This window comes from Jaculus jaculus, chromosome 2 (genome assembly GCF_020740685.1).
Source record: "Jaculus jaculus isolate mJacJac1 chromosome 2, mJacJac1.mat.Y.cur, whole genome shotgun sequence".
NCBI classification, from domain to species: Eukaryota; Metazoa; Chordata; class Mammalia; order Rodentia; family Dipodidae; genus Jaculus; species Jaculus jaculus.
The window spans coordinates 11760469-11787025 of NC_059103.1; the positions used below are offsets into that span (position 1 = coordinate 11760469).

At 48.0% G+C, this 26557-nt stretch overlaps 1 protein-coding gene and 1 non-coding gene across 2 annotated transcripts; one reads left to right on the forward strand and one right to left on the reverse strand.

Annotated features, from left to right (window-relative positions):
- The first annotated feature begins 875 nt into the window (after nucleotides 1–875).
- Nucleotides 876–982, forward strand: LOC123458960. Its single transcript, XR_006635893.1, has one exon. It is a non-coding gene; the product is annotated as a U6 spliceosomal RNA (small nuclear RNA).
- Nucleotides 983–10556: 9574 nt separating this feature from the next.
- On the reverse strand, nucleotides 10557–26193 carry Zp3 (zona pellucida glycoprotein 3). Its single transcript, XM_045142869.1, has 8 exons — nucleotides 25882–26193; nucleotides 21818–21936; nucleotides 17872–17975; nucleotides 17614–17791; nucleotides 14551–14668; nucleotides 12563–12654; nucleotides 12077–12213; nucleotides 10557–10768 (listed from the first exon to the last, which is right to left on the reverse strand). The coding sequence occupies exons 1-8, from the start codon at nucleotides 26191–26193 to the stop codon at nucleotides 10557–10559; spliced, it is 1272 nt and encodes a 423-aa protein (XP_044998804.1).
- Between the last annotated feature and the right edge of the window lie 364 nt (nucleotides 26194–26557).

Below are 26557 nucleotides of genomic sequence, written 5' to 3' on the forward strand. Positions count from 1 at the left end.
TCATTGGAGAAAAGACAGCCTCTTCAGCAAATTTTGCTGGGGAAATCTGGATATGTATCTGTAGAAAGATGAAAGTAGCCAGGCATGGTGGCGCATGCCTTAAATCCCAGCACTCGGGAGGCAGAGGTAGAAGGATCGCCATGAGTTTGAGGCCACCCTGAGATTCCATAGTAAATTCCAGGTCAGCCTGAGCTAGAGTGAAACCCTACCTCAAAAAAAAAAAAAAAAGAAAGAAAGAAAGAAAGAAAGATGAAAGTAGATGCTTCTTTCTCTCCATGTGCAAGAATTAAATCCAAATGGATTAAATACCTTAATACCAGACCTGAAACTCTGAAACTGCTAGAGAAAAAAGTAGGGGAACCCTTCATCCATACTGGTCTTGGCAAAGACTTTCTGAATAGAACCCCAATTGCTCAGGCAATGAAACCACAGATTAACCGCTGGGACCTCATGAAATTACAAAGATTTTGTACTGCAAAGGACACTGTGAATAAAGCAAAGAGGCAACCTACAGAATGGGAAAAATCTTTGCCAGCTATATATCTGATAGAGGATTAATATCTAGGATATTCAAAGAACTCAAAAAATTAAAAAATAAGAAATCAAACAACCCAACTAAGAAAATGGGCTATAGAACTAAATAGAGAGTTCTCAAAAGAAGAAATACAGATGGCATACAAACATCTAAAAAAGTGTTCTACATCCCTAGTCATCAGGGAAATGCAGACTAAAACTCTGTTGAGATTCCATCTGGATTTACGTGGGTAATGAGGAATCAAACTCTGGTCCTTAGGCTTTGCAGGCAAGTGCTTTAATAGCTGAGCCATCTCTCCAGCCCCATTATTTCTGTTACCTCACAAATAAAAATATATTTTGTGCTCGCTTCGGCAGCACATATACTAAAATTGGAATGATACAGAGAAGATTAGCATGGCCCCTGCGCAAAGATGACATGCAAATTCGTGAAGCGTTCCATATTTAAAAGAAAATATATATGTTTTATTAGCCAGGAATGGTGGCACATGCCTTTAATACCAGCACTCTGGAGGTAGAAGTAGGAGGAGCGCCATGAATTCGAGACAACCCTGAGACTACATAGTGAATTCCAGGTCAGCCTGGGCTAGAGGGAGACCCTACCTCGAAAAAACAAACAAAATTTTTATTTTAAAAAACTATTTATTTATTTGAGAGAGATGGGAAGAGAGGTGGGGCGAAAAAGAGGCAGATAGAGAATGGGCGCACCAGGGCCTCCAGTCACTGCAAACGAACTCCAGATGCATGTGCCCCCTTGTGCATCTGGCTTATGTGGGTCCTGGGAAATCGAATCAAGGTCCTTTGGCTTTGCAGGCAAATGCCTTAATTGCTAAGCCATCTCTCCGGCCCTATTTTTTTTATTATTTTAAAGTGAGAGAGAGAGAGAAGGTGAGAGGGAGAATGGGTGCATCAAGGCCTCAAGCCACTGCAAATGAACTCCAGATACATGCACTACCTTGTGCATCTGGCTTACATTGTGGGGTTCCCCAGAGGGGTCCCCGCTCAGGGCTGTCTACGCGACCCCAAAAACACTCACGTAGGACGCTCTCAATGCAAACCGCATGAGGTTTATTGAATCCGATGCATCGGGGCTCAACACAGATTCCTCTCGCAGGAGGGGTGAAGAGCCCCTAGCAACGGGTTTGGTCAGCTTATAAAGGCTAAGACCACAGGTATGCAGAGTCATAGGGGCTTTTCAGCCGTGGGTCCCTCTGATTGGGTGGGGCCCACGAGGTGGGCTCGTGAGGGTCCCTCTGATTGGGTAGGGCGTACAAAGGGCCAGGTCCTCATGGTATACTTTTTACAAAATGGAGGTAGTTGCAAAATGGCAGTTCTGTGATTCAGTGCAGTAGCAAGCAAGCCATATTACAGAAGCTTAAAAAGGCAAGTTAGCAAAGCATCTAGAATACAGGGCAGCAGAAATAGGGCAACTTTTATCCTTTCAACATGGCTACTGGGGAATCAAACCTAGTTCCTTAGTCTTTGCAGGCAAATGCCTTAACTGCTAAGCCATCTTTCCAACCTTTGAGACTGGTCTTGAACTCATGACCTTAAACTTCATATTCTCCTACCTCAGACTTCCAAATGTATATGCTGGGACTTAAAAAAAAGGTGTAAAAACAAAAAGAGGCTGGGTATGGGGGCACAGTCCTTTTATCCCAGCACTCAGGAGGCCAAGGTAGGAGGAAGATGTGAGTTCACAGCCAACCTGAGGCTACATAGTGCATTCTAGGTCAACCTGGAAAAAGAAAAAGAAGAAAACAACCTAAATCCTGGATTTACAAAGGAAGTCCTGAAACTGTGTTTGTTCTGTGTGACAAATCATGTTCCATTTTCTGAAACTAGCCCCAGGGCTACCTGGGAGCAGGAGAAAGTCAATGCAACCTGAGAAAGGCCAAAGGCCTGTGCTCAGCATTGTTCCTGAGGGCCGGGAGTGTGTTCTGGCTGTTTTGCTTGGAAAGGCAAAATTCTTGCCTCTGCTAATTGGTCTCCAGGACAGTCTGGGGAGGATGGGCTGATTAGAAGATAAGGCTGCTTAGCTCATTATTTCTGATGAATGGACAGCACCGGGCCTCTCCAGTGGTAGTGATCCAGGTGTGGCCTGCACAGCCAACAAGATCTGCAGGGCTCGACAGCCTTAAGGAATACAAGAGGCTCTGCTCCCCAGCTCAACCTTTTATATCAGCCCTACCCATTGGAGCAGATTTTGAACAAAAAATACACACACTTTTTTTATTGACATCTTCCATGATTGTAAACAATATCCCATGGTAATGCCCTCCCTCCCCCCACTTTCCCCTTTAAAACTCCACTCTCCATCATATCCCCTCCCCCCCTCAATCAGTCTCTCTTTTATTTTGATGTCATCATCTTTTCCTCCTATTATGGTCTTGTGTAGGTAGTGTCAGGCACTGTGAGGTCATGGATATCCAGGCCATTTTGTGTCTGGGGGAAGCACGTTGTAAGGAGTCCGATCCCTCCTTTGGCTCTTATATTCTTTCTGACACCTCTTTTGCAATAGACCTGAGCCTTGGAAGGTGTGATAGAGATATTGCAGTGCTGAGCACTCCCGTCACTTCTTTCCAGCATCATGATGCCTTCTGAATCATCCCAAGGTCACTGCCATCTGAAAAGAGAAGGTTCTCTACCAAAAGTGAGAGTAGCATTAACATAAGGGTATGAACATTAAGAGAAGTGCTTACTGGGCAGTTTGATAAGCATAGTATATACATTTAGCCAGACACCAGCACACATTACACTCCCAGGGCTCATGACTACCCCTGTTGTAGGTTTTCAGTTTCAGGGATGCATTCCCTCCCATGGAGTGTGTCTCCAGTCCAATTAGAGGGCAGTTGGCTTCCACCATGACAGAGGTACCAACCACTATTGCACCCGCTGGCTCTTTTGGCCTGGCTGGCCAAATATAAAGGTTGCAGTGTCCACTGTTGGGTATCTTCACTGGTGATTTCTCTCTCTCCCATTGAGCTGCATGCAGAATGGCTTTTTCCAGCTTTCTGTCAGCTGGTTTACATGAAGGAGGTTTTCAGTTCAGTTCCAGCAGGATTTTTCAGTGACCTTGCAGCCCAAGTATGCGGAGTCTTCAGCAATAGGGTCTTACCATCTATTCCTGGTGGGAACCCAATGGCCTTGGCAATGGCCTGTAATGTTTTGGGGGCATCAGGGACCTCCCTGGCTAACAACTCACTGGAAGGTATCCCATCCCTGGCACTGAAAATTTTCTAGTAACAGTCTATGGCTCCTGAGTACTCTATTGCCCAAAAAAGTAGGTTTCCATATGACTTATTTATATCCTCTTAGATTTTGATTACCCCTTTCCTCTACCATTCCTTTACTCAACCTCTTCCCCTGACCTCACTTAGGCCTTTTCACCCCCATTAATCTATTCTTCTACTTACATAAATACAATACCATCCTATTAATTCCCCCCTCCCTCCCTTCCTATTCCCTTAGAAGTCTTTAAAAAAAAAAAATCATTAGAGACAGAAAGAGGGAGAGAGAGAATGGGCATGCCAGGGCTTCTAGGCAATGGAAACAAATTCTAGACACATGTGCCACCTTGTACATATGTCTTATGTGGGACCTGGAGAATTTATTTTTTTTAATTTTTTGAGGTAGGGTCTCACTGTAGCCCAGGCTGACCTGGAATTCACGATGTAGTCTCAGGGTGGCCTCGAACTCACAGCGATCCTTCTACCTCTGCCTCCCAAGTGCTGGGATTAAGGGCGTGCGCCACCACGCCCAGAGGACCTGGAGAATTTAACCTGGGTTCTTAGGCTTCTCAGGCAAGTGCCTTAACAACTATATCATCTCTCCAGCCCTCATTTTATTTTTTTATTTTTATTTCTTAGTGAGCGAGACAGAATTGGTGTGCCAGGGCCTCAGCCACTACATTTGAACTCCAGACTTGCCTGTGAAGCTTAAGGACCTATGTTTGACTCTCCACATCTTTCTGTCTCTTTTGCTCTCCCTAAAAAAAAAAAAAAAAAAAAAATTAAAGATGTGTATCAACAGGCCAGCGACCCCCCCCCCCCCAGGCAGAGTCTCACTCTAGCCCAGACTGACCTGAAACTCACTCTGTAGCCCCAGGCTGGTCTCAAACTCAAATGGGTCCTCCTATCTCAGCCTTCCCAGTGCTGGCACTAATGGTGTGCACCACCATGTCCTGCTAAATAGTATTTAAAAAGAAAAAGAAGGAAAAAAAAAAAAAAAAACTGGGTGTGGTGGTTTATGCCTTTAATCCCAGCATTTGTGTGGCAGAGAAAAGGATCACCGTGAGTTCCAGGACACCCTGAGACTACATATTGACTTCTAGATCAGCCTGGGCTAGAGTGAAATCATACTTTGAAAAACCAAAAAAACAAAAACCAAAAAACTTGTTTTTCTCCTCATATTTTCCTCTCTTATGTCAATTTAATTCACATCCCAAACAAAGATCCTAAAAGGGTGGAGAAAAACCATTTCTCTTTCCTGAACATTCTTTTCAGTAAAAATGCAGTTGATTTCTGCCCTGGCCATTTGCCTTTGAACTAGTTTGATTGCGCTACAGAGCCACACCTTCAGCCCATGGTCGGTAATCTTAGTGAATGACTTAAACAAGATCATTTGACATTTTCACTAAGTATTCATATGATGATTTCCCTTATTGTTCTTCAAAATGTCTCATTTCCATCTTCCTCCTGGGCTTCCTAGCTAGGCAAAGTCTTTTCTTTTCTAAATCAAGGCAGTGTCTTACATAAACCTAGGCTGATCTTGAACTCACTCTGTAGTCCCAGGCTGGCCTGGAACTCATGATCCTCCTATCTGCCTCCAGAGTCCTGGGATTGGCCAGTTTTGGCAACTTTATATTTTTTTTTTAATTTTGTTGTTTTTATTTATTTGAGAGAGAGAAAGAGGCAGATAGAGAGAGAATGGGCGCACCAGGGCCTCCAGCCACTGCAAATGAACTCCAGACGCGTGCGCCCCCTTGTGCATCTGGCTAACGTGGGTCCTGGGGAATCGAGCTTCACACGCAAGAGCTTAACCGCTAAGCACAGTTTAGGCAACTTTTTTTTTTTTTTTTTTGACTGGTTGGTTGGCAGGGTCTCCCTCTAGCCCAGGCTGACCTGTCATTCACTTGCGAACTCTTCCTGCTTCTGCCTTATGCACCACCATGACCAGCCTTTTTTTTTTTTTTTTTTAAAAGGAGAGCATGGGCACATCAGGGCCTCTAGCCTCTGCAAATGAACCCCAGATGTATATACCACCATGTGCATCTATCTGGTTTACATGGGTATTGGGGAATTGAATCTGGGTTCTTAAGCTTCATAGGCAAGCAAGCACCTTAACTGCTAAATCCTCTCTCCAGCCCTGGTTTAGGTAGAGGTTTAAACCCACACTTAAAATGTTACTTGAGGGAGGGCTGGAGAGATGGCATAGCGGTTAAGCGCTTGCCTGTGAAGCCTAAGAACCCTGGTTCGAGGCTCGGTTCCCCAGGTCCCACGTTAGCCAGATGCACAAGGGGGCGCACGCATCTGGAGTTCGTTTGCAGAGGCTGGAAGCCCTGGCGCGCCCATTCTCTCTCTCCCTCTATCTGTCTTTCTCTCTGTGTCTGTCGCTCTCAAATAAATAAGTAAAAAATTAAAAAAAAAAAAATGTTACTTGAGGGAGCCGGACGAGGGGGCGCACATCTTTAATCCCAGCACTCGGGAGGCAGAGGTAGGAGGATTGGCGTGAGTTCAAGGCTACCCTGAGACTACATAGTTAATTCCATATCAGCCTGGACCAGAGTGAGACCCTACCTCGAAAAACCAAAAAAAAAAAAAAAGTTACTTGAGGGGCTGGAGAGATGGCTTAATGGTTAAGGTGTGTCCATTCTCTCTGGTAAATAGAAATTTAATCCCCCCACACCAAAAAAAGTTACTTGATAGATTGTCTTGGTCAATATCAAGTGTAGGAAGTTGTCTTCCCCTCTCTTCCCCCCCCCACAAAAAAAAAAAAAAGAGTTTGCCCAGTGGATAACAAGACAACCTTTAGAGGCCTGCCAATCTCCTTCCTACTGCATTTTTTCACTCTGTGGCTGAAGGCTGAAAAGTTTGATAGCACAGATAAAGGACTCTCTTGAAGGGAAGCTTCCCTGCTGAGCTCAGGCCACCACTGACCAGCTTAGATGTGACATTCGAGGTCACATACAAATCGCCTTCCTCCCTACCTCAAAACAACAACCACTTCCCTTTAAAAAAAAATGTGGGGGGAGGGAAGGTATTACCATGGGACATTTTTTATAATCAATGAAAATGTTAATAAAAATTGAGAAAAAAACTGAGAAATTGCTTAGCGGTTAAGGCCTTTGCCTACAAAACCAAAGGACCCAGGTTCAATTCCCCAGGATACACGTTAGCCAGATGCACAAGGGGGAGTACACATCTGGGGTTCATTTGCAGTGGTTGGAGGCCCTGGTGCACCATTCTCTCTCTCTCTCTCTCATATATATATATACATACACACACATATTTATATATTTTTTTTCAGGTGAGTGTGGTAGTGAAGGAGGACAGGAGAAAATTAGCTTTTTAAATTTTTTTTGTTTATTTTTATTTATTTATTTATTTATTTGAGAGTGACAGACAGAGGCAGAGAGAGAGAGAATGGGCATGGGCACACCAGGGCCACCAGTCACTGCAAACAAACTCCAGATGCGTGCACCCCTTTGTGCATCTCGCTAACATAGGGGTCCTGGGGAACTGAGCCTCCAACCGGGGTCCTTAGGCTTCACAGGCAAGTGCTTAACCGCTAAGCCACCTCTCCAGTCTGAAAGCTAGCTTTTTTTTTTTTTTTTATAAGGCAGTTTCAGTTAGGGATTGAAGCTCAAAGACAACCATTTGATGCCACCTCACCCAGAAACAAGACCAAAACTTGACCAAAAAAAAAAAAAAAAAAAAAAAATCAATCATCTGATGGGGACCTATCTACAGCGCCCCCTGCTGCCCACAGTGTGTTGCGCTACCTGGCTGGGCTGACTGTCAGGTTGATTCTCCAAATTAACTAGCCAATCAGGTCTTCCCCTTAAATCCCTGAATTTAATACTATAAAGGCTGTGACCTTACTGCCCTCTCTCTCTTCCCTCTGAACACAACCCTCAGAAATCCTTCCTATATGCTAACAAGAAACATGCTGAGGATGAGATTAGGAAATCATTACCATTCACACTTGCCTAAAAAAAAAAAAAGTACCTTGGAATAAAATTAACCAAGGAAGGGAAGGATCTCTATAATGAAAATTTTAAAACACTCAAAGAAATTGCAGGGCTGGAGAGATGGCTTAGTGGTTAACGCACATGCCTATGAAGCCTAAGGACCCAAGTTCGATTCTCCATGTCCCACGTAAGCCAGATGCACATAGTGGCGCATGCATCTGCAGTTTGTTTGCAGTGACTAAAGGGCCTGGTGTGCCCATTCTCTCTCTCTGTCTCTCCCTTTCTCTGTCTCTAATAAATAAATAAAATAAATCCCAAAAACTTTTTTAAAAAAGATCCCCAAAACACGACAGGCCATTGCCGAGGCCCTTGCTTTCCCACCAGAAATAGATGGTAAGACCCTATTGCTGAAGACTCCATATACTTGGGCTGCAAGGTCACTGAGAAATCCTGCTGGAACTGAGCTGAAAACCTCTATGTAAACCAGCTGACAGAAAGCTGAAAGAAGCCATTCTGCATGCAGTTCAATGGGAGAAAGAGAAAACACCAGTGAAGATACTCAACAGTGGACACTGCAAGTCTTATATTTGGCCAGCCAGGCCAAATGAGCCAATGGGTGCAATAGTGGCAATCTGTCATGGTGGAAACCAACTGCCCTCTAATTGGACTGGAGACGCACTCCATGGGAGGGAATATATCCCTGATACTGAAAACTTAAAACAGGGGTAGTCATGAGCCTAGAGTTATGTCTGCTGGTGTATGGCTACATGTATATACTATGCTTATCAAACTGCCCAGTAAGCAGTTCTCTTAATGTTCATACCCTTATATTAATGCTTCTCACTTTTGGTAGAGCATCTTCCCTTTTCAGATGGTAGTGATGTGATGGAGAATGGAGTTTCAAAGGGGAAAGTGGGGGGAGGGTGGGTATTACCATGGGGTAGTTTTTGTAGTCATGGAAGTTAATAAAAATTTGGAGGGGCTGGAGAGTTGGCTTAGTGGTTAAGCGCTTGCCTGTGAAGCCTAAGGACCCTGGTTCGAGGCTCCCAGGACCCACGTTAGCCAGATGCACAAGGGGGCGCACGTGTCTGGAGTTCGTTTGCAGTGGCTGGAGGCCCTGGCACGTCCATTCCCTCTCTCTATCTGCATCTTTCTCTCTGTCGCTCTCAAATAAATAAAAATGAACAACAAAATTTGGAGGAAAAAAAATATTTGGGGCTGGAGAAATGGCTCAATGGTCTAAGGTGAAAGCCTGGGTTCAATTCCCTCAGTATCCACGGAAAAGCCAGAGGCACCGAGTGGTGTGTGCATCTGGAGTTTGCTTGCAGGGGTAAGAGGCCATTGCACTCTTCTCTCTCCTTGCAAATGAATAAAATATTTCGAAGAGAATAAAACTGGTGTGGTGGCACACACCTTTAATCCCAGCACTCAGGAGGCAGAGGTAGGAGGATTGCCATGAGTTCAAAGCCACCTTGAGACTACATAGTGAATTGCAGGTCAGCCTGGGCTAGAGCAAGACCCTACCTCAAAAAAGCCAAAGAAAAAAAGAAAAAGGAAAAGAAAATGTGCTGGGCGTGGTGCACTCCTGTTTTTTTTTTTTTAATTTTTATAAATTTGAGAGTGACAGAAGGGGAGGGAGAGAGAAAATGGGCTCCCCAGGACCTCCAGCCACTGCAGACGAACTCCAGACACATGCGCCCCCTTGTGCATCTGGCTTATGTGGGTCCTGGGGAGGGAAAAAAAAAAAAAAAAAAATCAAGCCTCCAGCCATGGTCCTTAGGCTTCACAGGTAAGCGCTTAACCGCCAAGCCATTGCTGCAGCCTGGTGGCGCACTCATTCAATCCCAGCACTCAGGAGGCAGAGGTAGGAGGATCACCGTGAGTTCGAGGCCACCCTGAGACTCATAGGTGATTCCAGGTCAGCCTGAGCTACACTGAGACCCTACCCTGGCTGGGGGGGGCCGGGGACTGGTAAGTGTTGGGAATATAGCTCAGTGGTAGAGCACTTACTCAGCATGAGCAAGGCCCTGGGTTCAGTCCTCGGTAGTATACAAACACATACAGAAGGGCAAGGTGGCGGCCAGCTCACTGAAGTATGGCTTCAAACCGTTTAGCAGAGGAAAGGGGACCACCTTCTGCTTTGAAACAGTGGCATCACATTTCTGGGCACCCTTGGGTGCCTCATTTCCCTGCTTGGCACTCTTGGTGACTGTAGCCAGGGCCAGGATACAGGAGTCAGCAGATTTGGGGAGATATATAAAGGTGGAGGAGTTGAGGCAGCTCTTAACGATGGAAGACCAACTCTAGCCCCCCTGGGGCCTGCTGCTGCCAAGAACAGCCCTCCTCAGAGCTCACGCAGGCGCACCCCAAACACGCTGCCCCTCACGCAGACCGTGGTGATCTAGATTTAAGATCATTGACCTACTTTGGTGACCCAATAGGGACAGTTTTCTTGGGGATTTGGATATACCTCCACAGAACTATTTATCCTCAGGCTGGAGGGATGGCTTAGCAGGTAAGCACTTGCCTGTGAAGGATAAGGACCCAGGTTCAATGCCCCAGGACCCACGTAAGCCAGATGCACAAGGGGTACATGCATCCATTGTCTCTGCCTTCTGCCTCTCCGTCACTCTTAAAAGAAAGAGAACTGTTTATCCTCCAGCCATCTAGACTGGTAGCAGCTCACCAGAGGCCCAACTGTACTTACAGGATCCCCTGGTGCTGTGTGACAGTCTACCCTGTCCCCAAGCAGGCACCACCCATCCCTCCCCGCAGCGCCGTGACCCCAAACTGTAGTCACTGAGCCGCATTCGGAGCTTGCTTTCTTCTTTTATTGAGAAGAGGACACTGGGTAGAGGCTGGTGGGGCATCTCCTGGAGACGCCCAGGACAATAGCAGCCAAAATCAGAAATGCCGCCGTGGCCAGTCCTGAGCCTAGTACCACAGAGGTATGTGAGGAAGAGGTCCAGCCCTCCACAGCTTGTTCACTGGCCTTTCCCAGGAATATCAGTGGTCCCACAGTGACATCTGCTTCCTCTGTCACTGTGAAAGGAATGGGATATGGGCTTTTATAATTTGAATTTTTTTTTGTTTTAAAGGTACAGTCTCACTCTCACTGACCTTAACCTCTAAGCCATCTCTCCAACCCCCATTTTATAAAATTTTTAGATTTTTATTTATCCGAAAGTGACAGACAGAGAAAGAGGCAGAGAGAGAGAATGGGTGCACCATGGCCTCCAGCCACTGCAAACAAACTCCAGACGCATGTACCCCCTTGTGTATCTGGCTAATGTGTATACTGGGGAATCGAGCCTCGAACGGGGTCCTTAGGCTTCACAGGCAAGTACTTAACCACTCAGCCATCTCTCCAGTCCCCATTTTAGTATTTTTATTGACAGAATGGGCACACCGGGGCTTATTGCTACTGCAAACATTCCAGATGCATGTGCCACTTTGTGCATCTTGGCTTTATGTGGGTGCTGGGGAATTGAACCCAGCCTGGCAGGCTTTGCAAGCAAGCACCTTTGATTGTTGAGTCATCTCCCTCGGCCCAGTTTTTTTTTTAAATACATTATCACTATGTAGCCCAGGTCGATCGCTAACTGGTGATCTTCTTGCCTCAGTTTCCCCAGGGCTAGGATTATAGACAAGTGCCACTATACCTAGCTTTCAAAGTCACTCAGTTCCTGAAGATTGTTTTGCAGGCTGGAGAGATGGCTTAGTGATGAAGGCGTTGCCTGTAAAGCCAAAGGACCCCGGTTCCATTCCCCAGGACCCACGTAAGCCAGATGCACAAGGGGGTGCATGAATCTGGAGTTCGTTTGCAGTGGCTGAAGGCCCTGGTGCACCTATTCTCTTTCTCTTCCTCTGCCTTGTTCTCTCTCTCTCAAATAAATATATTAAAAAAAGAAAAAACAAGAAACAAACACCACCACAAGATTGAGCTTTGCTCTGCCTCCATGGGCTAAAGGAGAAAGTCTTGACACTTTCTTTCCACTGGCCTACTTACATCCAAGGGCAGCAGAGATACCTTGCTGGCCACTGGGAAGAAGGCTCAGAGCAGCCCCTTTAACCCTAGGGTCTCCATCAGGACCAGGACATTCTCTAGAGTGAACAGTCTTGGTGGGGGTGGGTTGAGGTAGGGTCTTACTCTAGTCCAGGCCGATTTGGCGCTCACTCTGTAGCCCAGGCCGGCCTTGAACTCAGAGATCCTCCTACCTCAGTTTTCTAAGGGCATAAGCAACCACGCCCGGCTTTATCAGCCACCCTTACGCAACACAAGGGAGAGGCGACTTCAGAGGAAGAGGACAGCAATAATAAATAAACCCAATGGCTGGCCTAGTGACATACCGTGCCTGCGGATTCTGGAAGCCGACCTGGGCCACTGGTTCCCTTTGTGGGTCTGGTTCTTGGAAGAGCCCTGGATGCTACAGTCGCTGTTGTTACAACATTCACAGATGTCTGCAGTGCCCTCTACTGGCCACCAACTGAGAGAAGATAGGAAGTTTAGAGTCGATGCTGGCAGAGTTTACTTAAGGACAAGGACTCATGTATGCCAGGCTGGCCTTGAACTTATGGAGCCAAAGAAGGGACTTGCTGATTTTTTTTTTTTTTTTTAATTTCAAGGTAGGGTCTCACTCTAGCCCAGGCTGACCTGGAATTCACTGTGTAGTCTCAGGGTGGCCTCGAACTCACGGTGATCCTCCTACCTCTGCCTCCCGAGTGCTGGGATTAAAGGCGTGCGTCACCACGCCCGGCTTAGATTCGCCGATTTTGAATGAGGGGAAACTGGACATGAAAGGTCTGTGGGTGCCCATGCCAGTCGAGTTTCCTCACCTACTGGAAGTCTTGTTGAAGGAACAGGCTTTGTTGAGCTGGTTTGGGGCTTGGTTAGCGGGAGTGACTTTGAGGTGACAGGTAATGTACATCTGAAACAAAGTTGTTTGTTAAGGCTGAGTTCTATGCAGGTTCAACTGATAGTTTTGAGCCTTTTTAGAAACATTTTACTTGGGCCGGAGAGATGGTGTAGTGGTTAAGGCGCTTGCCTGGGAAGCTTAAATACTCATATTTGACTCTCCAGGTCCCACATAAGCCAACACACAGTGACACAAGTGCATAATTTTTTTTTTGATAAACAGAAAGAAGCAGATAGAGGGCTGGAGAGATGGCTTAGCGGTTAAGCGCTTGCCGGTGAAGCCTAAGGACCCCGGTTCGAGGCTCGGTTCCCCAGGACCCACGTTAGCCAGATGCACAAGGGGGCGCACGCGTCTGGAGTTCGGTTGCAGAGGCTGGAAGCCCTGGCGCGCCCATTCTCTCTCTCTCCCTCTATCTGTCTTTCTGTGTCTGTCGCTCTCAAATAAATAAATAATTAAAAAAAAAAAAAAAAAAAAAAGAAAAGAAGCAGATAGAGAACAGGTGCACCAGGCCTCTAGCCACGGCAAACAAACTCCAGACACATGTAACACATTGCACATCTGGCTTTCTGTGGTTATTGGGGAAATCACACCTGGGCCATCAGGGTTTGTAAGCAAGCACCTTTAACCATTGAGCCATTTCTCCAGCACTTTTTCTTTTTCAATTATTTTTCGTCGAGAGGGAGAGAATGAGCACATGCCAAGGCCTCCAGCAGCTGCCCACAAACTCCAGATGTGTACGCCCCCTTGTGCATCTGGCTTATGTGGGTCCTGGGGAAATCAAGCCCCGATCCTTTGGCTTTGAAGGCGAGCACCTTAACCACTAAGCCATTTCTCCAGCCTCTGTTTTTGTTTTTTGAAGTAGGGTCTTACTCTTTTAGCCCAAGCTGACTTGAAACCCACTGTTATTCCAGGCTGGCCTCGAACTCACAGCAATCCTCCACCTGCCTCTTACGTGCTGGGGTTAAACGTGTGCACCACCACGCCTGGCCATGCCAAGCTTTTTACATGGGTGCTGGGGAATTGAACACAGGCCTTCATGCCGGTGCAGTCTGTCCACTAAGCTGGTTCTCGAGCATTTGTTGGCTTTTCGACACCAGGTTCAATGTAACCCGGGCCAGCCCAGAGATCATTGTCGAGCTGGTTCCTTAATCTTCCTGCCTCCACCTCCCTGGTGCCAGTACGGCATGCATGCAACAGCGTGGCTGTGTTTACCTACTCAAGGGTAAATCTGAGCGACAGAAACTCTTGGGGGTCTCACTAAGCCCACTGCTGCTATTAGGCCAGTTTCTAATTACTTGCACAGCGATCTTTGCTTAACAGAAGCACTAGTGGAGCACACGCCTTTAATCCCAGCTCTTGGGAGTCTGAGGTAGGATCGCCATGAGTTCGAGGCCAATCTGAGACTACATAGTAAATTCAGGTCAGTTTGTGCTAGAGGGAGACCCTACCTCAAAAAAAAAAAGGGGGGGGGCTGGAGTGTTGGCTTAGCGGTTAAGCACTTGCCTGTGAAACCTAACGACCCCGGTTCAAGGCTTGATTCCCCAGGACCCACGTTAGCCAGACGCACAAGGGGGCGGAAGTGTCTGGAGTTCGTTTGCAGTGGCTGGAGGCCCTGGTGTACCTATTTTCTCTGTCTCTTTCTCTCTATCGCTCTCAAAACAAATAAACATACAAAGGGCTGGAAAGATGGCTTAGCAGTTAAGGCATTTGCCTGCAAAGCCAAAGGATCCCAGTTCAACTCTCCAGGACCCACGTAAGCCACATGCGCAAGGGGGCGCATGCATCTGGAGTTCGTTTGCAGTGGCTGGAGGCCCTGGCACGCCCATGTTTCTCTCTCTCTCTCCCCCCACTTCTTTCTCTCAAATAAATAATACATTTTTTTGAAGTCTTGAAAAATGGCCACCTTACCGTATTTCTGGAACTATTGGCAAAATGGAACACATCAACTGTGAACTGGAGAGTCTCCGGCCTGGGTCTCGGGGCTTGAAACGAAGAAAAGCCTTCAAATCGACCATCCACCAGGCAACTTGGAAGGGAACAAGTGGGGATGGGGTTTAGAGACTGGGAAACAGCGTCCAGTGGGCCCCCTTATTACGTCAGGCCCCCTGAAGCACCCACTTCTGGCCTTCTATCCCATCTGTCCTTCAAGACAAACATTCTCAGGTCTTTTGGAGCCCCTGTTCTGGCAAGAGGAACAGCTCTCTGGGCTTGCTTGCTCCAAAGCACATTCTTTTGTTGCTAGATGGCACCCGTCCCAGCCCCCCAGCCCCGTGGGGAAAGGCTCTCGCTGTATAGCCCAGATTGGCCTTAAACTCACCATGCAGCCCTGGCTGACCTCAAACTCTAAGCTTCTGTCTTTTGCTCTTGGATCATAAGTGTACAGCCCCCATATAGCTCTTGGCTCTTTTCTTTCAGTTGGGGTGGCTGATATATTTTTTTCGTTTTATTTTACTTTCCGAGGTATGATCTTATGCTAGCCAGATTGAGAACTCACTATAGGCCAGTCTGGCCTTGAACTTGCAACGTTCTCCCCATTTCAGCACCCCCCCCCCCATGCTGACATTAAGTGCTTGGGCCACCACATCTGGCTCTTGGGTGGCTGGTTGAGATAGGGTCTCATGTACCCCCTTGAACTTGCTATGTAGGTGAGGCTGATCCTTCTGCCTCTACCTCTCAAGGAGTTCAAGTTTGTCATCTCAGCAGTCAGGCTGAAACAGGGAGACAGTGAGTTCTAGGCTAAGACCTTATTTTTATTATTTAATTTTTTTTTTTTTGATTTTTCCAAGGGGGGGGGTCTCACTCTAGTTAAGGCTGACCTGGAATTCACTATATAGTCTCAGGGTGGCCTCCAACTCATGGTGATCCTCCTACCTCCTCTTCCCAAGGGCTGGGATTAAGGCGTGTGTCACCATGCCTGGTTGATTTTTATTATTTTTATTTATATATGTTAAGAGAAAACAGCTGTGCCAGGGGCACTGGCTGGCCTGGCCTATTCTTTCCAAAGGAATGCCAGATGCATAAATCACACCATGCATCTGGTTTATGCAGTTACTGGGGAACTGAACTGGGCCAGCAGGCTTTGCAAGCAACCGCCTTTAACCGCTATGCCGCCTCCTCGGTCTCGAGACCTTGTTTGAAATAAATAAAACAAGAACTGGGCTGGGAGTGGTGATGCACGCCTTTAATCCCAGCACTTGGGAGGCACAGGCAGGATCGCTGTGAGTTCAAGGCCAGCCTGAGACTACATAGTACGTTCCAGGTCAGCCTGGGCTAGGGTGAAACCCTACCTCAGGGGAGAAAAGGGAAGGTGTGCCGCTGGAGAGATGGTTTAGTGGTTAAGGTGTTTGCCTGCAAAGCCAAAGGACCTCAGTTCAGTTTCCCAGGACCCATGTAAGCCAGATACACAAGGGGGCACATGCATCTGAAGTTTGTTTGCAGTGGCTGGAGGCCCTGGCATGCCCATTCTCTCTCCTGTCTCTTTCTCTCTCTCTCTCAAATAAAGTTAAAAATAACATGGGGCTGGAGAGATGGCTCAGTGGTTAAGCGCTTGCCTGTGAAGCCGAAGGACCCCGGTTCAAGGCTCGATTCCCCAGGACCCACGTTAGTCAGGTACACAAGGGGGCGCATGCGTCTGGTGTTTGCAGTGGCTGGAGGCCCTGGTGTGCCCATTCTCTCTCTCTGCCTTTCTCTGTGTCTGCTGCTCTCAAATAAATAATGAACCAAAAAAAATTAAAAACAAAAAAACAAAAAACAAGAGCTGGGAATGTATCTTAGTTGGTCGCGCTGGCCCAGCACACACAAAGCCCTGGATTTGATGGCCAGCACTGCCTACACTGGGCATGGTGGCACAGGCCTCCAATCCCAGCACTCTGGTGGTAGAGATATGGAGATCAGAAGTTCCAAGTTGGTTCCAAGTCAGCCTGGGCTATTTGACACCCCATTACAGGAGAGAAAAAAAAAAAAAAAAAGGTAGGGCTTGAAAGTTGGCTCAGCAGTTAAGGCACTTGCCTACAAAGCTCCAGGACCTGAGTTTGATTCCCCAGTGTTCACATAAAGCAAGATGTACAAGGTGGTTCACGCGACTGTAGTTCATTTGCCATGGCTGGAGGTCCTGGTGTTCCCATATTCTCTCTCTCTAAAATATTTAAGAAATGTAGCCAAATGTGGTGGCACACATCTCTAAGCTCAGCACTTGGGAGGCAGAAGTAGGAGGTTCACCGAGTTCCAGGCCAACCTGAGACTACATAGTGAATTCCAGGTCAGCCTAGGCTCAAAAGCAAGACCTTACCTCAAGAAACCAAAAACACACTCAGGAGTCAGAGGTAAGAGGAGCACCATGAGTTCAAGGCCAACCTCAACTATATAGTGCATTCCAGGTCAACCTGGGATAGAGCGAAACCCTACCTCAAGAAAACAAAAATAAAAACACTAAGCTGGTGTGGTGGTGCATGCCTTTAATCCCAACAGTGGCCTGGGCTAGAGCTAGACCCTACCTCAGAAGAAAAAAAAATGCACCCACAAACACAAAACAAGAAGAGGTCAGGAAGAGGACAGCACTTGCTGGTTAGAGAGATGGCTTGACAGTTAAGGCACTTGCTTGTGAAGCCAAAAGAACCCAGGTTCAATTCCCCAGGACCCACGTAAGCCAGATGCACAAAGGGGTGCATGCGTCTGGAGCTGGTTTGCAGTGGCTACAGGCCCGGATGTGCCCATTCTCTCTGTCTCTTTCTGCTTGCAAATAAAAGGCACTTATTGCAAAGGCTGGTAGTCCAGGCTTCATTCCCAAGATACCGAAGCCAGAAGCAGAAAGTGGCCCAGGCCTGGGGTTTGTTTGCAGTGTCAAGAGGCCCAGATTCCCACCTGGCCCCTGCATAGACACACGCAAGAAGAGGGGGGCAAGACAGACGCAAGAGGAGGGGGGCAAGACAGACACACGTACGCCCGCGTCCTGGAAAGAAATCCAGGCCTCACCCATGGAAGTCCACGATGACGTGATATGGGGACACGGTATGGTCCGGTGATGGAGTGGCCACACAGTGGTCCACAAACAGCTGCAGCGGCAAATGGCTGCCAGTGTGGACCTCAGCCTGGAGGTAGGCTGCCTCTCCCAGGTGGAAGGTGGGGGACAGTTTCTCAGCATCCCAGTTCTCTGTGTAGACACAGCCAAGGGCTCGAGACTGCCCACGGGTTATCTGCCTTCCCCTACCGGTCCCTCATCCCTAGACTCACCCTCCATCAGGCGCAGAGAGAAGGCCAGCTTCTCCTCCGAGGACACCGTGGTGCTGAAGGGAACCCACGTGGGCTGGATGGCGAGGCTGCTCACATTGCCCTGCCTGGAAGAAGTGTCGTAGCTGCTTCCGTGTGGCCGTGACCCGGGCCCCATCCAGCCCACTGTGTGCAGGGTTGGGAGGTGCATCCCATCTCCATTCAGTGGTGCTGGCTACGCAGCCAAGCTGAGGTCCCCCCCAGGGCCTGAACCTGTTCTTCACCCCTTCTGGATTTCTATGCCTGGGAGCAGGCAGCTTCCCCAACCATGGGAAATGTCAAGGTAGAGTATTTCCATGTGGAAAACTGCCCACTATTCACACGTCCTTTGGTTTGCTCCCCGCCCTTTATTTTATTTTATTTTTTTATGTTTTTCCAAGATAGGGTCTCACTCTAGCCCAGGCTGACCCAAAACTCACTCTGTCATTAGGATGACCTCGAACTCACGGAGACCCTCCTACCTCCAGCCCTGGAGTGCTAGGATTAAAGGCTTGCATTACCATGCCCAGCTTGACTTTTTTTTTTTTTAATAAATATTTTATTTCTTTGAGAGAAGGAATAAAAGGCAGAGAGAAAGAATGGGTGTGCCAGAGCCTCCAGCCACTACAAAGGAACTCCACACGCATGCAACCCCTTGTGTATTTGGCTTACATGGGCCCTGGGGAATCCTACCCGGGTCCTTAGGCTTCTAAGGCAAACATCTTAATTGCTAAGCCATTTCCCCAGTCCCCCCCCCAACTTTTTTTCAAGGTAGGGTCTCACTCTAGTCCAGGCTGACCTGGAATTCACTATGTAGTCTCAGGGTGGCCTAGAACTCATGGTGATCCTCCTTCCTCTGCCTCCCGAGTGCTGGGATTAAAGGTGTGTGCCACCACACCCAGCCCCCCCCCCTTTATTTTTGAGGTAGGGTCTCACTCCAGCCCGGGCTGACCTGGAACTCACTCTGCAGTGCCAGGCTAGCCTTGAGCTCACGTTGCTCCTACCTCTACTTCCTGAGTGCTGGGATTAAAGGTGGGTGAAACCAGGCTGGGGAAATGGCTTAGCAGTTAAGGCATCTGCCTATGAAGCTTGAGGACCATGGTTTGATTCCCCAGGACTCACATAAGCCAGAGGCCCAAGAGGGCCAGGCGCATGCATGTAGAGTTCATTTGCAGCAGCAAGAAGCCCTGGCGCACACGCGCACACACACGTAAATATCTAGAAAATAGGATGAGAGGATGACAAACACTTGTCATTCCAGCACTCGAGGCTGAGTCAGGAAGAATTCAAGGCCAGCCTGGACTACACAGATTCTGGCCTCAACATAGTCGAGCCAGGTGTTCTGACTTAGGCCTGGAATCCTAGTGCTTGGGAAGCAGAAGCAGGAGGATGACCGCCCGTTTAAGACTACACTGAGTTATAATCAGGCCTGTCTAAGCTTTTTTTAAAAAACTTTTAAAAATTTTGTTTATTTATACTTATTTATTTGAGAGTGACAGACAGAGAAACAGGCAGAGAGAGAGCGCGCCCCTGTCTAACCTTTTGACATCATGACAGGACATTGTTATTTGCAGAATTCATGACTGAGTATTATGTAATGGAGTTCCAAGAACAACAATAATAAAAGAAAAAAAAGTAGCCTGAGCTGGGTGTGGTGGCGCACACCTTTAACCCCAGCGCTCGGGAGGCAGAGGTAGGAGGATTGTCGTGAGTTCGAGGCCACCCTGAGATTACATAGTGAATTCCAGGTTAGCCTGAGCTAGAGTGAGACCCTACCTCGGGGAAAAAAACAAAAAACCCAAAACAACAAAAAAAGAGAATGCCGGGCCTGGAGGCACATGCCTTTAATCCCAGCACTCAGGAGGCAGAGGTAGGAGGATCGCCGTGAGTTCAAGGCCAGCCTGGGACTACATTTCTAGGTCAGCCTGAGCTAGAGTGAGATCTTGCCTTGAAAACAAAAGAACTCTTTGGTTGATAAATATGTTTGTGGTAAAAAAAAAAAAATGAGTATAACCATAGGTTTTGAACAAATTTCCCTACATTTTTCATACAAAAATCATAAATATTCAGGGCTGGAGAGATGGCTTAGCAGTTAAGTGCTTGCCTGTGAAGCCTAAAGACCCTGGTTCGAGGCTCGATTCCCCAGGACCCATGTTAGCCAGATGCACAAGGGGGCGCACGTGTTTGGAGTTCATTTGCAGTGGCTGGAGGCCCTGGTGTGCCCATTCTCTTTCTCTCTCTCCCTCCCCCCTTTCTGGCTGTTGCTCTCAAATAAATAGCAAAACCATAACTATCTGCATGCTAATGAAATTTCACTTTGTATGATGCTTAAACCACTATTTGGGGAAATAATGAGTCTTTACCATGTATGAAAGAAATTGTTAAAAATACAAAGTATTTTCTGATTAGTATCTAGCTTGTATTAAATTTTCAAAAAAGCCGAAGGTATGAACCGAGATACTCATATGCTTCCCCTTAGAACAGGCAGCGTGCTATGCATAACATAGTCATACGTTATCTTTGCAGTTGCTTTGAGTTTTATGTTTTTTTAAAGCTGTAGGTATAAGAATTTTCAGTATAGCCACAGTACATATACTGTGAGGCGTGTGCCAAAGTGAATAAGCGAGTTTTCATGCTGACCCACTCAATGCTACTCAGAACTCAATTGGCTTAGCACTTTCTCATCTCTTTAGGTGCATTTAGATTGTTGGTGGCTCACACCTTTAATCCCAGCACTCAGGAGGCAGAGGTAGGAGTATCACTGTGAGTTCGAGGCCACCCTGAGACTCCATAGTGAATTCCAGGTCAGCCTGGGCTAGAGTGAGACCCTACCTCGAACACCCCCCCCCCAAAAAAAAAAAAAACAAACTACATATATATTTTTTAAATATATATATTTCCTGTGAGGGAAACCAGCAGCTATGTGCTTCTTTTCTCAACTACCGTAGTAAACCAAGGCATTGACGAGAGGGCATGTAAACTGTGCCTCAGATGACAGTGTTTATCAGAGCACTTAATAAGATGCAAGGCTGGTATTTATTTGAAGCTGTACAGTATGACTTAATTCACATCTGTTGGAATAGAAAATATATTCTGTTGAGTATTTAAGAGGTTGTACATGTTTTTGTTTGAATTCTTTGTACTTTCTCATGTTCAGGACATCAATAAACAAAGTTGAAGGGAAAAACGAAAGAAATCTTAATTTTTTGTTGTTTTTTCGAGGTATGGTCTCACTCTAGCCCAAGCTGACCTGGAATTCACTATGGAGTCTCAGGGTGGCCTCGAACTCACACTTACGGTGATCCTCCTACCTCTGCCTCCCGAGTGCTGGGATTAAAAGTGTGCGCCACCAAGGTCGCGATTCTCCATGTTTTAGGTACAAGAGCTGGGGGCAAAGGTCTGGGGGCAGAGTGAGACCCAGGCCAGCCTAGCCTACAGGGAGAGTCCGACCCTTTCCCAGAAAATATGAAAGCCAGATGTGGTGCGTGTGCCTAAAATCCCAGTACTCAGGAGGTGAAGGCAGGAGGGTCAGGAGTTGGAGGTCAGCCTGGGCTACACAAGACATGTCCGAAACCCCTCCCCACCAAAAAACAAACAAAAAGATCTCAAAGGTTGCCAGGCATGGTGGCACACGCCTTTCATCCCAGAACTCACGAGGCAGAGGTAGGAGGATCGCCCTGAGTTTGAGGCCACCCTGAGACTTCATCGTAAATTCCAGATAACCTTGGCTAGAGCGAGACCCTACGTGGACAAACCAACGAAAAGTGAAAAGTCAAAGGCTGTTGGGTCCCTGATGCATGCATGTAGGGGCTCGAGCTTCACCTAGCAGGCTGCAGTTTATACTCAGGGCAGTAATGACAGCTGCTGTCAATGGGCTGACCCACTATGAACCGGGACGCTGTACTGGACATGAAGCCCATGCCACACTGACCTGGGGTAGTGGCACTCGATGGGCACCTCCACGCGGTTAGTCCTCAGGATAGCTTGGTTTCCCACAGGGCGAGGGTCATGAAGCAGGAAGGTGCTGTACACCAGGGCATCCTCTGTCACCTAAGGACGAGGTGGATGGTTAGCCAGACTGGCATCACGTGCCCCAGGTCATGATTAGCCCGTGGCCATGAAGGTGGCTCTCAACTGTCAACCTCCTCTGCTGTTGGCTGGTGAGGAAAGGCTCCATAAGTGTTTAGATACACGCACGCACGCACGCACTTGTTTTGTTTGGAAGGTCTCAGCCCAGGCTGGCCTGGAACTCACTATATAGTCCATGCTGGACTCCAACTTGCTATCTTCCTGCTTCAGCCTCCCTAGTGCTGGGATTACAGGTATGAGCCACTATGCTTGGCTTCACAGCCATCAACATCTTTGCCTCTGACATGTTGATACCCCACTTTATCACCGGATCATGCCACCCAGCCCTTCACTGGGGGACTCTAGGCAAGTCCACTACCATAGCCCTTCAGGAATTTTAGACAGGAGCTCTACCACTGAGCCACGCCCCCAGCCCCTCACTGGGGGGTTCTAGGCAGGGGCTCTAACACAGATCACCTGTAATCCCAGTTCCTATGAGGCAGAAATAAGAGATCCCCTGGGGCAAGCTGGTTGGCAAGACTAGTTGAATCAGCTAGCCCTGGGTTCAAGTGAGACTCTGCTTCAAAAATAAGGTGGAATACTTGGGCTGCAAGGTCACTGAAAAATCCTGCTGGAACTGAGCTGATAACCTCCTCCATGTAGACCAGCTGACAGAAAGCTGGAAGAAGCCATTCTGCATGCAGTTCAATGGGAGAAAGAGAAATCACCAGAGAAGACACTCAACAGTGGACACTGCAAGCCTTATATTTGGCCAGCCAGGCCAAATGAGCCAACGGGTGAAATAGTGGCACATCTGTCATGGTGGAAACCAACTGCCCTCTAATTGGACTGGAGACACACTCCATGGGAGGGAATACATCCCTGATACTGAAAACTTAAAACAGGGGTAGTCATGAGCCCTTGGGGTGTAACTTCTGCTGCTGTCTGGGTGAATGTATATACTATGCTTGTCAAACTGCCCAGTAAGCACTTCTCTTAATGTTCATACCCTTATATTAATGCTACTCTCACTTTTGGTAGAGAATCTTCTCTTTACAGATGGCAGTGACCTTGGGATGACAAAGAAAGCATCATGGCGCTGGAAAGAAGTGACAGGAGTGCTCAGCACTGCAATATCTCTATCCCACCTTCCAAGGCTCAGGGTCTATTGTGGAAGAGGTGGTGGAAAGAATGTAAGAGCCAAAGGAAGGGTAGGGCTCCTTATAACATGCTCCCCACAGACACAAAACGGCCTGGATATCCATGACCTCACAGTGCCTGACACTACCTACACAAGACCATCATAAGAGGAGGAAAAGATCATGACATCAAAATCAGGAGGGGAATGGAACCTGGGCCATTAGGCCCTGAGATGGATTGAGATGGGGAGGGTATATGGTGGAGAATGGAGTTTCAAAGGGGAAAGTTGGGGGAGGGAGGGCATTACCATGTGATATTGTTTACAATCATGGAAGTTGTTACTAAATTTTTGAAAAAAAAAAAAAAAAAAGGTGGAGTGGGCTGGAAGATGGCTTAGCAGTTAAGCGCTTGCCTGTGAAGCCTAAGGACCCAGTTCAAGGCTCGATTCCCCAGACCCATGTTAGCCAGATGCACAAGGGGGCACATGCATCTGGAGATCATTTGCAGTGGCAGGAGGCTCTGGCATGCCCATTCTCTCTATTTGCCTCTTTCTGTTACTCTCAAAAAAAAAAAAAAAAAAAATCAAATAAAATAAGGTGGAGAGTGATCAAGGAGAACACCCAACATCCACCTCCAGCCTCCACAGCATGCACACTCCCACACAGGCATTCTTACCACACATATACACACTGATTCCAGCACTTGTGAGGCAGAAACAGATGGAGCAGGAGTTCAAGGTCATCCTCAGCTACATAATGAGTCCAAGACCAGCCTAGGACCCTGTCTCAAAACAGAAAAAATATCTGCACTTGGGAGGCAGAGGTAGGGGGCTTGCTGTGAGTTTGAGGCCATCCTGGGACTACAGAATGTCAGGTCAGCCTTGCTAGAGTGACACCCTACCTTGAAAAGAACGAAAACAAGGGGGACTGCTGGAGAAACAATTCAGCAGTTAAGGCAGCCTGCAAATGCTTTACAGACCCAGGTTTGATTTCTCAGTACCTTTGTAAAGCCATATGCACAAGGGGGCACATATGTCTGGAGTTTGTGTGCAGTAGCTGGAGGCCCTGGAACACCCATATTCTCTCTCTCTCTAATAAAAAGGAACTTCAGGGGCTAAAGAGATGGCTTAGTGGTTAAGGCACTTGCCTGCAAAGCCATAGGACCTAGGTTCAATTCCCCAGGACCCAGGTAGGCCAGATGCACAACATGGCACAGGCCTCTGGAGTTCCTTTGCAGTGGCTGGAGGTACTGGTGCGCCTATTCTCTATCTTTCTCTCTCCGCTTCTTTCTCTGTCTCTCAAATACATAATAATTATTTTAATTAAAAAGTAAAGGAACTTCAGGACAGGGCATTGAAAGGAGCACAGAGTACTGTGGGACCACCAAGGATGGATACCTAGGAAGGGGGCCCCTGGGGCAGGTGATTACCCTTAGGCAGGATTTGAAGCCTTCAGGAGACCAAATTAACAAGGCTTCGGCTAATCACCTGAAACTCAAAGATGCTGGTGGGTGGATCCCACATTTGTGTTGATTTAGTGTAAGGTGTAGCTTGAACACCAGGATTTTCAGAAGTGGTTTGAGGGGCTGGAGAGATGGTAGCTTGGCGGTTAAGCACTTGCCTGTGAAGCCTAAGGACCCCGGTTCAAGGCTTGATTCCCCAGGACCCACGTTAGCCAGATGCACAAGGGGGCGCACGCGTCTGGAGTTCCTTTGCAGGGGCTAGAAGCGCTAGCATACCCATTCTCTATCTGCCTCTTTCTGTCTGTCGCTCTCAAATAAAAAAACAAAACACAAAACAAACAAACAAAAAAAAAGCAACAGGTGGTTTGAGGGTTGGAGAGATTGCTCAGTGCTTGGAAGCGATACTTGCAAGGCCTAATAGCCCAATTTCCATTCCCCAATGACCCACGTAAAGCCAGATGCACAAGGTGGTGTGTGTGTCTGGAGTTCCTTTGTAGGGGTAATAGGGGCCCTTGGCATCCCTAGTACTCAGTATCTTCCTCTTATGTCTCTCAAATAGATGGTGGCACATGCGTTCAATCCCAGCCCTCAGGAGGTGGAGGTAGGAGGATCGCCATGAGTTCGAGGTCACCCTGAGACTACATAGTGAATTCCAGGTCAGCCTGGGCCAGAGTGAGACCCTACCTAAAAAAAAAAAAAAAAAAAAAAAAAAAAAAACAAGAAAGCCAAGCATGCATGGAGGCGCATGCCTTTAATCTTGGCACTTGGGAGACAGAGGTAGGAGGATGCATGGCCATGAGTTTGAGGCCACCCTGAGACTACATAGCGAGTTCCAGGTCAGCCTGGGCTAGAGTGAAACCCCTACCTCAAAAAAAAAAAAAAAAAAAGTTAATTAATTAATTTGAAAAATATAGAGTCGGAGATTCATGGTCCAACCTAGAATGCACAGCCACTTCCAGCCCCTCCCTCACTTTCAGTAGATCCGGGAAGGAAGGTCTCCATCCCCAATCCCCATCTCCGCACCCACAGCGAGAGAAGTCTGTCCCATCAGCTCAGCACCCACTTCTTAAAGATTTTATTTATCTGTTAGAGACAGAGAGGGAGAAAGTGATAATGGGCGCGCCAGGGCCTCCAGCCACTGCAAACGAACGCCAGATGCGCGCGCGAGCGCCCCTTTGTGCATCTGGCTATCGTGGGTCCTGGGGAATCGAACCCTGGTCCTTTGGCTTTGCAAACACCTAAAGCCATCCCTCCAGCCACAGCACCCACTCTTTCTAATCACCAGCCTCACTCCGCCCACCCCAGGGCTAAGGGACCCAGATTCACCTGCGCTCTGTTGCCACACTCATGCAAGGGCACCTGAAACCTGACCACGCTGGCGTCCAGGGAGGGCACGGGCCGGCAGCCCTCAGGGCCCAGGCTGAGATCCGCGGGCTCCACTAGCTTCCCGGTTCCGAAGAGGTCTCTGCTGACAGTCACCACCAGCTGGGCTTCCAGACATACCACGTCCACGGGCGAGGAAGACCGGACAGGGCCGGGGGTCCCGCCGTGCGAGAGCCGGAGGGCAGAGGGAGAGCAGAGCTCCGCGCCGGCCCACAGCAGCAGCAGACAGAGTTGGGGCGGAGGGCTCAGCAACATGGTGCCGGCCGGGGTCCCGCCTGCAGGGTGGTGGGTGGCCGCCCCGCGGGCCGTCTTATACTCCGGGGGACCGCCCTCCCACCTGCTTTCCCTTGCTCCCAGTCAGCTAGGCCCTTGCTGCGTCAAGTGGTCCCCGGTGCGATGCATTGGCAACGCCTGGGGAGCTTGTTAGACCTGCTGGCTTCGGTTTGAAGTTAAAGATTCCCCATGTGATCCTCATTCGTGTCCGCCTTCCCCGCGCCCCTCTTCCCCCTGTGGTACTGGGGATGGAGCCTAGGGCCTCACTTGTGCTAGGCTTGAGCTCCATCGGGGAGTCATGTCCCCACCCTTATTGGGGATTCTCAGCAGAGGTTCTACCACTAAG

Excerpts from the sequence above, each read along its gene's own strand:
- Zp3 (XM_045142869.1), bottom strand. The coding sequence starts at position 26,193 with ATGTTGCTGAGCCCTCCGCCCCAACTCTGTCTGCTGCTGCTGTGGGCC. Across the intron at positions 14,669-17,613 it reads GTCATCGTGGACTTCCATGG|TTGCCTGGTGGATGGTCGAT; the intron begins GTGAGGCCTGGA and ends TTCCCTTCCAAG. Across the intron at positions 12,214-12,562 it reads TTCAACAAGACTTCCAGTAG|TTGGTGGCCAGTAGAGGGCA; the intron begins GTGAGGAAACTC and ends ATCTTCTCTCAG.